Source organism: Zootoca vivipara, chromosome 2, assembly GCF_965207765.1.
Source record: "Zootoca vivipara chromosome 2, rZooViv2.hap1.1, whole genome shotgun sequence".
NCBI classification, from domain to species: Eukaryota; Metazoa; Chordata; class Lepidosauria; order Squamata; family Lacertidae; genus Zootoca; species Zootoca vivipara.
The window spans coordinates 72919834-72934782 of record NC_142584.1 but is presented as its reverse complement, the minus strand read 5'-3'; the positions used below and the strand labels follow the sequence as shown (position 1 = coordinate 72934782).

At 41.4% G+C, this 14949-nt stretch overlaps 1 protein-coding gene across 1 annotated transcript; it reads left to right on the top strand.

Annotated features, from left to right (window-relative positions):
• Positions 1–218: 218 nt before the first annotated feature.
• MUSTN1 (musculoskeletal, embryonic nuclear protein 1) lies at positions 219–11306 on the top strand. Its single transcript, XM_035106165.3, has 3 exons — positions 219–284; positions 5205–5325; positions 10834–11306. The coding sequence occupies exons 1-3, from the start codon at positions 276–278 to the stop codon at positions 10938–10940; spliced, it is 237 nt and encodes a 78-aa protein (XP_034962056.1). The 5' UTR covers positions 219–275; the 3' UTR covers positions 10941–11306.
• Positions 11307–14949: the final 3643 nt, after the last annotated feature.

Genomic DNA, 14949 nt, shown 5'->3' with positions numbered 1-14949 from the left:
GCCCAGCTGTCTTTTCTTGTCACTTGTGTGGTTCTTCTTCTCAATGCAGCCACGCAGCTCAGTAAATGCTGTGAACCTCAGTCACCGCTAAGAATAAACCTCTCAACATCAAGGCTGTGTCAACCTCAAACACTCCAGGAACTGGATTGGGAAGATGACCCGGTAGACTGACCTCACACAAGAGTCTATAAAAGTTTGAGGTAGCAGACTACTTCTTCAGCCTTTGGATTTTAAGCAAGGAGACTACTGGTACTCTTAGTGCAAGTGCTGCAGTGATGTCACAGGTATAGCTTTTATTTTTTTCCTTTGTTTTTCTAGCATTAATACCGGTTGGCATTGTGCTTATCTCCAGCTCTGTCAGTGCTATAGCTGTGAACTGAATCGGCAAAGTTGGTGCTGCACAGCTTTGGGATCTTGGGTTCAGCAATTAACTATTCTAGCAAGTTTGGGGGACTAAGAAAAAATGTGTTTTTAGCTTTCTCCTGCTATCCTGCTTTCCCCCTTCCAGTATCAATGAATACATTTAAGGATATAGGTCTAGTGCTTTAATACATGCTAATATTGTTTATAGAATTTTTTAATCTTAGGGTTATGTGCGTGTTCAGCTTTGCTTGAGCAATGATCTTAAATGATGTAACGTTCTGCTAACTTCTGACAACAGACTAAAATTTGCTGTTGAGGCAAATGTTTTACAATATTTGAGTTAACAATTGGTTGGACAATCTGTAAAGCTGAAGTTTTCTTCCTATCCACCTTTCAAGATGAGGTGGGCGTTTTTTTGCAGGGAAACATTATGCTAACAAGGGCTCAGAGTGCAGAGCTTGTATGTTGGATTGCCATGTGTTCTCTTTTTCCAGGACGCATCCTCTTTTTCAAGGGTAAAAATTGAGACAAATTGCACTTATTTGCTTTGAATGGCTGTCACAGCGTCCTCTTTTTTGCTCTTCAAAATACGGCAAGATAGGGAGTTTTCATCATATGGAAGCAAACCATGCTTTCCTAATGGAATCAATTATGTCAGGGCTAGGACAAAAGGGAATTTTGGAGCAGATTTGGCACACAGGCAGCAACTATTCAGAAGCTGCTTTAGGAGGCTGTGCCTAGGAATTTTGTTCTGCTTAGTGTCTGTTCAAAGTAAATATTCACTGAAGGAATACTAGAGATGTTCTAAACAAGCACTCACTTCCCTGCCACAGTTTCAGATAAATGGTAGGATAGATTGTTTGTACAGCAAGCACAGGAATGGTTGCAGGCTGAAAGCTTTGCCCATGACTAAATCTGTCACGTCAATAACATTGGAAATAATGTGTTCACTGGCAGGAATCGTATTATGGTCTTGATGCCAGCAGAACTGCTGATCTCTCTGGTCTGTAGTGCTTGTTGCTTGCTTTTCTATCATGGGGGGAGAGGAGGTAGGGCTAGGTCTGCAAGTTCCCTGACCTCATGGGGGCTGCTTTTAACTCATTTGGCTGTTTATAACATGGTGAGTTGCTTCTGTGGAATGGCTGTGCCAGCATGACAAACAACCAGATGTCGGCAGATCTGCAGAAAAGTACTTCAGTTGTAGGCATTATAAATCTGTGGGGACGCGGGTGGCGCTGTGGTCTAAAACCACTGAGCCTCTTGGGCTTGCCGATCAGAAGGTCGGCAGTTCGAATCCCCGCGACGGGGTGAGCTCCCGTTACTCTGTCCCAGCTCCTGCCAACCTAGCAGTTCAAAAGCACGCCAGTGCAAGTAAATAGGTACCGCTGTGCCGGGAAGGTAAAAGGTGTTTCTGTGGGCTCTGGTTCCCATCACAGTGTTCTCTTGTGCCAGAAGTGCTTTAGTCATGCTGGCCACATGACCTGGAAAGCTGTCTGTGGACAAACGCCGGCTCCCTCGGCCTGAAAGCGAGATGAGTGCCGCAATGCCAGGGGTCATTTACTTTTACCTTTACCTTTTATAAATCTGTGGTAGCGAAAACAGCAAAGAGTCTCATGGCACCTTTAAAAGACACCCTTTTTATTATGATGCATGCAGTGGCGTGCAGTGAATTTTTTTTGTAGGGGGACAGTTAAGGCCAGAGGCACCAGCTTCTAAGGGCAATGGGGGGGGGAATGTCCTGGCATGTGGGCATCGCAATTCCCTCCCTGATCTGGGCAGAAGCTTCCTGGGCTTTGGAAAGGAGGAGCCAGACTTTAATATTCTGATTTACCAGGAACATTTAGGAGACTAGCCAATCCCCCTAGGCCATCGATTACATGCTACTGGATGCATGCATTTGTTAACTAGCAACTGAGGATCACACTTCCTGTGCCTGGTGAAGTGGACTCTAGGGCAATTCCAGGCTGTCACTATTTTGGGGGTACAACCACATACTGGCAAATTCACTTTCCACAATTCTTGGTAGGTCTTGTGCCGCAATCTCACTTCCCTTTTGTAATAAGAAAGGTGGCTGGAAAATGCCCGGAGAACTGTGAGAAAACACCAGACAGAGGGCCTTCTCGGTAGCAGCACCCACCCTGTGGAATGCCCTTCCATCAGATGTCAAGCAGTTATCCTAATTTTAAAAGACATCTGAAGGCAGCCCTGTTTAGGGGAGCTTTTAATATTTAATGCTGTATTGTTTTAATATTCAATTGGGAGCTGCCCAGAGTGGCTGGGGAGACTCAGCCAGATGGGCGGGGTATAAATATATTATTATTACCGGTATTATTATTATTATTATTATTATTATTATTATTATTATTATTATTATTTTATTACTTGTTTTGATACAGTATTGTCTAACCTCCCCACAACCACTTCAGAATAAATGCTCATTAAACAGCTAACATTGCCTAACCTTTCTGCAAAAAGATCAGGATGAATACTCAGTAAACTGACCACCTGAAAGCACCCCTAGTCCACAGAAGCTTATACAATTATTTGTTCATCTTTAAGGTGCCACAAGATTCTACAGCAGGCATCCCCAAACTTCGGCCCTCCAGATGTTTTGGACTACAATTCCCATCATCCCTGACCACTGGTCCTGTTAGCTAGGGATCATGGGAGTTGTAGGCCAAAACATCCGGACGGCTGCAATTTGGGGATGCCTGCGCTACAGTAATGGTCAGTCACATGATAATTGTCACACAGAGTGCTTTGAAAATAGACACCATTTGGCAACTTTAAAGGGCAGACTAGACCTGAGTCACAGCATTGGTTCATCGAACTCAGTACACTTTCTACACTGACCAGCAGTGGCTGTTCAGGGTTTCTGGCAGTGAAAATTCCCAGCCCCACCTGCAGATGCTGGGACTTGAACCTGGGACCTTCTGCATGCAAAGCAAATGCTCTACCGTTGAGCTACAGGCATAGTGTGAAATACGCTGTTCCCTATTCTGGGCCAGATTCAACTAAACAGATGCACTAGCAGAAGCCATGAACTGAGTCTTGCTAGTGCAACAAGGCTTCCTCTTCTCCTCCCCCTATGTGCCCCCACAAATTGGCTTGCATGTGCGTCAGGAGATCCCCTAGAACAGCATGTGGGAGAGGAAAGGGGAAATCATTCTCTTAGCCTAAGCATTTCTGCTTGCCAGATGGAACTATCCTAATAGCGGGACAACATATTCCTCCCCAAGTGTTCATGCCTTCAATAGGTCCTCCTGGCTCTGGGGAACACAATATATTTGAATACCATCACTGTCTGCCCATTGCTGCTGGACAGTTTTTGAAAAGCAAGCTTTTAATAGTCAGCCTTTAATTTGTTCTTTGCCTGGCACTGTTGTTTGCTTCCCCAGAGGTCTGATTTTTTATTTTTTTTTATTTTTGTTCCCACAGTAAACTAGAAGCAAGCTATTCCCATGCATTCTTTAAATATGTAGACATCTCCATTGCTACAAATCTTTTGCTTTGCTGTATTTTAAGGTCTTTAGGGACACGGGTGGAGCTGTGGTCTAAACCACAGAGCCTAGGGCTTGCCAATCAGAAGGTTGGCGGTTCGAATCCCCGTGACAGGGCGAGCTCCCATTGCTCGGTCCCAGCTCCTGCCAACCTGGCAGTTCAAAAGCACATCAAGGTGCACGTAGATAAATAGGTACTGCTCCGACGGAAATGTAAACGCCGTTTCCGTGCGCTGCTCTGGTTCGCCAGAAGCGGCTTAGTCATGCTGGCCACATGACCCGGAAGCTGTCTGTGGAAAAACACCGGCTCCCTCGGCCAGTAAAGCAAGATGAGCACCACAACCCCAGAGTCGTCTGCGACTGTGCTTAATGGTCAGGGTCCCTTTACCTTTATTTAAAGGTCTTTATTGTGCAAGCCATTTAATTTGAGGTATTTTGTGCCCATACCAATTTATGTCTACTCTGTACCAAGAGGAACATGCCAGCCTTATTGTTGATTTAGCAAAAAGAGTACCTAACACATATTATGGGCAAAGAGAAATAATTGTGCATTCGAGAACATCTTAAAGTGGAGATGTTCAGGACCACCAAGTTAAACGAAACCAAAAATAGATTTACTTCCCAAAAAATGTGCACACAAAGTGGTGGCATCTTTCTTCTGTTTTCCAAAGTAATTACACTAGAAAACTGAACTGGAACAAGTTAAAATGCATCAATGCATTTATTTTTATATTAGGTGCTTCCCAGTGTGTAGAACACAGTGTCCAATCTGTACACACATCTTTAAGGACAGGACATGGGCAACAGCTACCCCTGTGCATTATCACCTTCTCCTCATTATACAGCACCATCAATTTACATAGTCCCCTAAATTAACATAAAGTTCCTTGCCCAATGAGCTTAAATCTATTATTATTATTATTATTCGTGTTAGTATTCATTTCATTTCTATACCACTTTATATTTTTAAGGGGGAGGGAATCTCAGTGGTTTATTTACAACCTACATTAAAACATCAAATAAAACAAATCCAGAATAAAACATTACTGAATAATCTATACGGTATATATCCAAAACAAACACAACTAACAGGAAACTAAAATGTTATTTTAAAGATTTCTAAATGAAACATTACAAAGGCGGTCAACTACAGAATGCACATTTAATGCAGCAGAGGTTTTTTTTTATTTTTTTTAAAAAAATCTTAAGCATTTCATGTGGTTACCTGAAGGTATGTGGCCAGGTGATAGGATGGAGCAGCTTAAAAATTTATAAGACAGCAAGTTACCTTTGTTGCGGTTATGCTGTTCCATCTTTTTATACAAATGTGTTCCTTTTTAGCCAGCTCCTGTGAAAAAGAAGCGCCCTCCAGTAAAGGAAGAAGATCTCAAAGGGGCTAGAGGGAAGCTTTCTGGGAACCAGGAAATCAAATCCAAAACCTACCAAGTCATGAAGCAATGTGGTAAGTTTCTACCGCTATCCTTTCTGCAATATAATGTAACCTTGAGCTGAGAGCTGGGAGAATGGGTGCCTTTAAACAGCAGATTACTCAACATCCAACGCTAAGTAGATACTAGGGGCACATGTTTCCAACTGCATGTGAATCAAAGTTCTGCTTACAAGGCCAGTTGCTGCAATACAAATGTTTTCATGTTTAATGTTTTCACCTTTTAGACATGCATCATTTTACAACACAGTAACTCAGTTTTACTAGCAAACCGGAGGTTAAGCTAACCCCTTTCCAGCCCCGGGAGGAGCATGGGGAGCGTTCGCAAGACACACCTACACACTGCAACTGACAGACTCACGTGCCGCGACGTGGAAAGCTAGGCTGTATCCCATTAGAAACGAAACATAAACCATGAACGGGTGCCCCTTTGCATGCAACAACGTCTTGCGGTTACAAAAACATTTTTCTTTCTCTTCTTTTTCTCCAGAACATGTGCCAACTGAGTATAGATTAAATTATACAACAAGCGTAACTGTCTGCTATAATCAATCACTAATTTATAAACATATAACACAGAATAACTTCAATCACTAATTTAGAAGAAGAAGAGTTTGGATTTGATATCCCGTTGTTTTTTTTTTATTAGCAAAAAATCTTTATTAATATTAAAATCTATACAAAAAAAGAAATATACATTTCATTTGCACCATAGTCAATAAAAAACAACTTCCAAAACTTTAACACATCACTTTCATTTAAATTTTCTCTATTACTTGCGTTACTCTCCCCTGAAACAAAACATTAAATTTAGATTCCCTCCTTATCAAATTTCCCACTCAAAATCCTTGTGGTCAGCTAGTCAAAACAGATCGCCAACTCTGTTTTAATATCTTTTTTCTTAAAATATTCCTCTACATATTCCCATTTCTTTTTGGACCTTTGCTTCGATTTATTCCTAATTGCCGCTGTCATTCTATCAAGGTTCATAAACTCAATTAATTTTAATTGCCACTCTTGAATTGTGGGTATCTCTTCTCTTTTCCATTTCTGCCCAATCAGTAATCTTGCCGCTGCGCAGGAATAAAGAAAAATATCTATCCTATCCTTTGGGAGGTTTTCAGGTACCAGACTCAATAAAAAATATTCTGGGCTCTTTTTGAAAGTGATCTTTAACATTTTTTTCAACTCTTCATAAACTTTCCCCCAAAATTCCTTGATCTTGGCACACCCCCACCAGCAATGCATATAATTTCCCCCCTTTTTTTTGACATTTCCAACAATTTATTTCTTCATTCTTATATATTTTAGACAACCTATCTGGTGTTAGGTGCCACCTGTAAACCATTTTAAACATATTTTCTTTTATTCTAGCACAAGCCGTGAACTTCATTGTAACTTTCCATAATTTATCCCATTGGGCCATATAAATTGGCCTTCCTAGGTCCTGGGCCCATTTAACCATAACACATTTGATTGCTTCATCCTTCAATTCCCATTCCAAAAGGAATTTGTAGATCTTCGATAATGGTTTAACTATATTCCCCAATAACAACTCCTGTAATTTAGATTCCTCTTTCCCGAAGCCAATTTTTTGATGTTCTTTAAATAGACTTTGTAATTGCATATATTGTAGCCAGCTCGTACAGCTTGATTTGATTTGATCATAGGGCTTTAACACTAATTGTTCTCCATCTTTTTCTATTAGGTCTTTATACGTTAACCATCTCCCGTTTTTGCTTCTGCCTCCCATTGATGTCATCTCCAAGGGGGAGATCCACCAGGGTATTTTAGGTTCTAATAAATCCTTGAATTCTCGCCAAACTTTGAGGATTGATTTTTTAATTACATGATCTGGGAATTGTTTAAATTTCTTTGTGTCGTCCTGCAAAAGATATGTGTGCCACCCCGTAACATTCCTAAAACCTTCTACTTCTAGAACTTCTTCGTCCTCTAGTACCAACCAATCCCTAAGCCAGCAAAAACATGCGGATGCATAGTAGATCCTCAAGTCCGGGACCCCCCATCCTCCCCTTTCTTTAACGTCGGTGAGCAATCTATACTGAATCCTTGCCTTTTTCCCTAGCCAAATGAAATCGCTCAGATCCCTTCTCCAGTTGTTAAATACCTCCTTTTTTCCCACTATAGGCAACATTTGGAATAGGAATAAAATCCTAGGCAATATTACCATTTTGATCGTAGCTATTCTACTTGATAGTGATAAATTTAAGTCTTTCCATCTTTCCATCTCCTTTTTAATATCCCTCCAGACTTTCCCATAATTATTTTCAAAAAGCTCTATATTATTTGCGCTAATCTCAATTCCCAAATATTTAACTTTTTTGACTATTTCCCAATCCACTGATATCCCTAAATTTTCAATTCCTTCCTTTCTTATATTTTTGACTAATATTTTAGTTTTCTTCCCATTAATTCTCAATCCCGATACTTCTTCAAATCTTTTTAAAACCTTTTTTAAAATCATGATTGATTCTTTTGGATCCTCTGTCATCACTATCATATCGTCGGCGAAGGCATAAATTTTATATATTATCTTTTTAACTTTAATTCCTCTAATTTCCCTGTTTTCTTTAATATCCTCCAATAAAAACTCAATAGACAATATAAATAATAAGGGGGATAGGGGACACCCCTGCCTCGTTCCCTTTTTTATCTCGAACTCCTCCATTACCTCCCCATTTAAAATTAATTTTGCGAATTGGCTATCATAGATCGAATTGATTACCTCCAAAAAATTCCCCTTAATTCCCATTTTAGCTAACGATTTCTTCATAAATTCCCACGATAAAGAATCAAAGGCTTTTTCTATGTCAAGGAAAACAAAGGCTGCCCCGTTGCCCGGCAACCAATCCAAATATTCTACCAAATCCAAGAGAATCCTCACATTCCTGGCCATTTTCCTACCTGGCAAGAATCCTTGTTGATTTTGTTCTATAATCCTGTTCAAAATTCCTTTTAATCTACTCGCAAGGATCTCAGCAAATAATTTATAATCTACATTGAGGAGCGAGATGGGTCTAAAATTTCCGACTTGTTTAAATTCTTCCTCATCCTTCGGGATCAAAGTAATAAAGGCCTCTTGCCAAGATCTTGGTATTGGCCCTCCTTCCATAATTCTATTAACTAAATTCTGATGTACCCCTCCGAGCTCTTCCTTGAATATTTTATAATGCTGGCTGGGCAGGCCATCCGTCCCCGGGGACTTACCCACTTTTGCTTTCTTAATGGCATCATAGATTTCTTGCAGAGACACTGGCTTGTTTAATAAATCTATTTCTTCTTTCATAATTATTTTCTCTTTTTTCTTTGAAAAATAATCCTCTAGCTTCTTTTCATTAATGTTCCCCTTCTCATATAATTTTTTATAATACTGTATAAGGCGTTTCTGAATATGTTCGATTCTTGTCAGTTTTTCACCTTTATCTATTATCCCCGTAATCAATCTTCCCTTTTGCATTTTCCTTAATTTCCATGCCAATAATTTCCCTGTCTTCCCTCCCCATTCAAATGTTTTTTGCTTACTCCATCTTATTTTATTTTCAATTTCTTCCCCCACTAATACTGAAAGCTCTCTTTGTAAGATTTTCATTTGATATCCCGCTTTATCACTGCCCAAAGGAGTCTCAAAGCGGCTAAAAATCTCCTTTCCCCTCCTCCCCCACAACAGACACCCTGTGAGGTGGGTGGGGCTGAGAGACTTCAGAGAAGTGTGACTAGCCCAAGGTCACCCAGCAGCTGCATGTGGAGGAGCAGAGACATGAACCCAGTTCCCCAGATTAGGAGTCTACCGCTCTTAACCACTACACCACACTGGCTCCCTTTAAAAAATAATTAGGCTCTCTGTATATACAAATACACATGTACATAAATAGCACCAGCAAAAGATGCTTCAACATCTTTTGAGAACAGTACGAGCTTGTGTTTGGCAAGGTCAAAACATAGAAACATTAGGCAAGGTTAAAAACATATAACGCAGAATAACTTAAATAACACAACCATAAACGTCATATCACTCGTGATTCAAACCAACATCAGTTCAATGTATTCAGTCATATGCTGTAGTTCATATTGGGTATCCATATGGCATATAAATTGGTTCAAAAGTACTTCCAAATGGATGTGTAGTATTTGAGATTTTTGTTCACCGCTACCAGGAATATATAGTTTGGAATATACTGTGTCTGACGATGGCAGTTAGCGGTTATTCCACAGAATGGATTGTCCAAGCGCGGTGACAAGTATAGGTGGCAGTGGAACATCCAGGTGAAGACGAGACGTATATATGAAGGTGGCAAGGGAGTATCCACAAGCAAAAAGTATCCAAAAGCAAAAAGTATCCAAAAGCAAAAGACAAGGCTACCCAGGGTATGTGCCTTGTTTCACCAAAGTTGGCTTCTTCAGTGAGCGAATTGCTGCATGTTATAAGGAAATAAAAAGTCAGTCTTTTTACCACCAAAAACGTGAGTAATGTTCGTATCAATGTATGTACATACCTTTCCACAATAAAGTACTGGCTGGAAAACTCCAGGTAAGTAACGCTCCAATTACCAGATAAGGCTCTAGTCCATATAAAGGTCTGGCTGCAGACATTAACAGGTGTGATCAATCAAAGCTAACACGGATAACTTTTAAAGGGACTTTCCAGATTATGCTTACAGTGTATGGCAAAAGGTTACATGCTCAATAGAATCGAAACAATTATCATCCCATACAGAGAAATTACAGATAACAATTATAATCAATGTCAGTATTTGAACCATTTGGATGTAAGGTATTGAATAGAAAGATAAACTTGGTTTCCTGCTGCATTAGTTTCTGCCTGGCAAAAGTGATATGGCGTTTATGGTTGTGTTATTTTAAGTTATTCTGCGTTATATGTTTATAAATTAGTGATTGATTATAGCAGCCGGTTACGCTTGTTGTATAATTGATACTTGCTACTCGTAACCTAGGTTTGTGTTGTGTGTGGTACACGGTTTTCTTGACCAACTGACTATAGGCCTTCTCTTTCCCCATTAAAAGAAACATCCCCTACCCCACACATGGGCTATCTTTCCTAGCAGATACGGCCACAACAGCAAGATTCTCCCCTCCCTGATAGGTTTTATACAGTGATCATAATGCTGTTTGCAGGATTAGGCTACTTTTGCCATAACACTATGCATAACTGCTCCCAGGGCGCACACAACCCAAAAAAACCACAACTGGTCATCTACATTAAACCCTAAATGGTAAATATTCCAGCCTTATCTTCTCAGAGGAAGCTTTTCAAGATGGAGAGGATAGGTGCCTTCTTTAGATAAATGTACTGTATTGCATTTTTTAAAAAGTGCATCTGCCTATGAGGCCCAAGTATCCAGCACTTCTGTACACACTGAAATGTGTGACAGACAGACCCTTTTCAAGTGCACATTATGTATATTTCAGGGGACCTTTTCACAGCTGCTGTTGACTGCGAAGCATTATTGCTGCGGTATTAATTGTCTCCTGTTCTTTTTCCAGAGCAAGCTGGCTCTGCCGCACCATCCGTATTCAGCCGAGACCGCACAGGGGGGGAAACAGTATTTGATAAACCCAAAGAAGAGCCTCCGAAGAGTGTCTTTGGCTGACTGCCAATTTCAAGATCTGCAACGAATATACATGGAGTACCTAACCCCTTATTTTGCTTTCACATGCACCAGTCTTATTACTTGTGCTGTTAATTCCTTTAATTCCTAATTAACAAGAGAACTTGTATTGAAAAAAGGCACTTCTTTTTATACGTTGTGGGGCTTGTTTGTTTTTTGACCTTCCTTAGCAACGTAGTGGATGATTCAAGTAGAGCAGTAGTTACTGAGCGCAGGCTTGTATTATAATGACCAATTTTGTTACAAACGTACATGGCTCTCTTCTATTTTATGTTCCAGAACAGTGTCTCAGTTCCAAATGTGGTTATAATTCTGAGCTGTAAAACCAATAAAGCATGATGGTTCTGATTTTGGCTAAGTACCTCTTTTCCCTTGCAGAAAAACAACTTCCTCACACAAATAACTGGAGGAATTTGTGTTTTTGCCCATTGGTGCCCAGCATGAAAATACCTCAATTCTAAGTGGAAGCTATCTGACCCAGACTTGGCTTTTGGACAGAGACTTCCACTTAGACCCCTCTAAAAGGGTATCCTGAGATCGCTTTAGGTTGGGATGATGCACCAATTCACTCCAAACCCTTTAATGGGTTAGTATCCCACCCAATGCCTTATCTGACTGCGCCGAGTGACAAGAGCACAGTGAGCTTTTATTCCCAGGCAGTGGACCGGAATGAAGACTTCGTGACTCTGGTCCATCATCTAGACTCCAGCTCCTTGCCTGCTCATGGTTGGGCAGTTCAATTTTGGGGTGTGTTGGCAAGCTATCCTGCCATCTAAAGCAGCCAGCTGGGAGAGGACCGAATGGTCAGCTGTGAAGGACATAACCCCTCAGTTGTCCCCATGGAACATGGTAATGCAAATGGGGATACAGTGGTGCCTCGCAAGACGAATTTAATTCATTCCGCGAGTCAATTCGTTTTGCGGAAAATTGGTCTTGCGAATCGTGGTTTCCCATAGGAATGCATTGAAATTTCTTTTTTGCCCATAGGAACACATTAATTAAATTTCAATGCATTCCTATGGGAAACCGCGACTCGCAAGACGAATTTTTTGCAAAACGAATTCGTCTTGCGAGTCACCATCAGATCGCAAGACGCATTTGTCTTGCGAAAAATTCGTCTTGCAGAGCATTCGTCTTGCAAGGTACCACTGTACTTAGCTGGGCCAGCCAGGGCTATCATATTACAAGGAGACTGGTTCCTCTTGTATAGCCCCCAATTTTGTAGGTGGTTGAGACCCCCAGGCACAATTAATCCCTCAGTTCTATAACAATAGAAGAGTATTTGGTTTTCCCAGTAGTGATGTATGGAAGTGAGAGCTGGACCATAAAGAAGGCTGATCGCCGAAGAATTGATGCTTTTGAATTATGGTGCTGGAGGAGACTCTTGAGAGTCCCATGGACTGCAAGAAGATCAAACCTATCCATTCTGAAGGAAATCAGCCCTGAGTGCTCACTGGAAGGACAGATCGTGAAGCTGAGGCTCCAATACTTTGGCCACCTCATGAGAAGAGAAGAATCCTTGGAAAAGACCCTGATGTTGGGAAAGATTGAGGGCACTAGGAGAAGGGGATGACAGAGGACGAGATGGTTGGACAGTGTTCTCGAAGCTACCAACATGAGTTTGACCAAACTGCGGGAGGCAGTGCAAGACAGGAGTGCCTGGCGTGCTATGGTCCATGGGGTCACGAAGAGTCGGACACGACTAAACGACTAAACAACAACAACAACAACAACAGAAGAGTATTTGATTAACTCATAGTGGCACATACAATTCAGAATGTTGTATGCTGCAAAGCAATTCAGTTGAACAATTATCCTAACAATACTGTTTGTTGAGCACTTGACCTTCCTGTGGCTTTTTTATGATTTCCCTTGCCTCCTTGTAACCCAACACCACCTCCCAAGCTATTTTGAGGGATCTCCTGACCCTCCAGCACAGACTAGGGAGTGGGGTGGGGGCTGCAGGAGAGACTGTGTATTGGAGGGGATTCCACTCTCAGAAGGCTCAAACAGGCTTCCATCAGTAGAGGGACGCTAACTGTATATAATCCACTGCTTTCAAATGCAAGAGGTGAAAAAAGAGCACAGGGCCACAAAGGGGTGATGCTGCCATGTTATTGACATGTCGTGTTACTGAACTCAGCAACATTACTCCGGAAGGGAGAGTTAGGTAATGCTGGGGCTTACATAATCAGAAATTGAGTAAGTTACACAGACACATTCAAGAAAGTCCTGCATGCTGCTACAACCTCCCACGCTTGTCAAGGGTCACTACATTTTGAAATACGACGAAACAGAGGACAAACATCGGTTGTAGTCAGTAAAAGTCCATTCTTCCCAGAAAAATCATTTTTTTATCAATGCAGGCAGAAGTTCTATCAGTGACAAAGTTCAGGGTCTTGGGCAAAGGATGGCATCAGTCCTAGAGGATGTTAGATTTGCCAGCCACTATGTGTACCCAGACACGTCCTGCAACATTGTTTAGTTTAGCAGATATATTTCTATCCTGCCTTTCAACGGAACATTTTGGGAGTGGCTTAGAAAACAAGCAAAGCATTAGCAGAAATGAAACAGTGCAAGTTATGGTTCCTTAAAAGGATGGGACGCACACCTCCCAAATAAAAATGGTTTTGACATGGCACCTAAATCTCATAGGAAGGATGCACCTGGTAAACTGCCCTGGAGTGGGCATTCCAAAACCAAACCACTAGTGCAAATTAACTGGAAGCATGTCCAGCCTTTAGTCACTGCCAGCAGGACAACAGAATAAAGAGACTTGCCCTATGACTTCAATTACCTGGTGAGTCTTTATGTAAGCAAGTGGTCCTTGTGATACAATATATTTCAAGGATGAAACTAACACTTTCAAGTTTGCCCAGAAACATATGCTAGGGATTCAGTTTTAAAGCTGGTGATGTTCTAAGAACAACATATGCCCTTTCATTTTTCTATTGCAGAATAAATTTGTACATGGTGTGGATGTCAGTTGTTCACTGTCCTGAAATGTTGGTTGTGAGTCGAGGCCCTGCTCCCAGCTTTGTGATGTAATAAGACACATGGGACAAGTATTTTAGATTAATGGGCTAAAAAAGGCCCCAGCTTTATTGGTTACAGAATGTGAGTGGTATTGGCTTAGGCCATGGGTAGGCAAACTAAGGCCCAGGGACTGGATCCGGCCTAATAGCTGTCTAAATCCAGCCTGTGGACGGTCCGGGAATCAGCGTGTTTTTACATGAGTAGAATGTGTCCTAATGCATCTCTGGGTTATTTGTGGGGCATAGGAATTTGTTCATTTCCCCCCAAAAATATAGTCCGGCCCCCTATAAGGTCTGAGGGACAGTGGACAGGCCCCCTGCTGAAAATGTTTGCTGACCCCTGGCTTAGGCATTGGATCCGAACAGACTATACTTTACTCCTGCCCGCTCCGCAGGGTTAACAACCTGTAGGGGGAACTTGTTGATGCAAATAAACTGGAAGCTTTCCCCTAGAATCACCGGAGGGTCGCGCCATGGCCTAGCTCTAAGGAGCATCGAAGGAGGCAAAGCAAAATTACCAACTACTTTCCTCAAAAAGACCTGAGCAAGAGAGCCCAGAGTGAGGCATTTTAGATGAGGTTATTCCCCTGCCATCTACTGTGCTGGACTGGTCAGTACAGCTCAAGGAGTTGCGAATAGACCATGAGAGTACAAACCATTCAATAAGTCTGGCCCAAGAACTGCCTTAGCAGAGAATGTCACAAAGGTTAATACAACTAACATTTCTGAAGCAATATTACAAAAGCCACCGCCGGAACCCAAAAAAAATCACCGAAGCCACTGGCCTAACGCTAAAGATAACAGAATAAAAGCTCGGGGTGATTACCTCCAGGAGCAAATTCTTCAGATTTGCACAGATCTTCCAAAATGGAGCCGTTTGAGATCGAGGTTTGACTGTATACTGTATACATGTTATCAAATTTTCTTTATGGAATTATTATTTTAAAAAACATTAT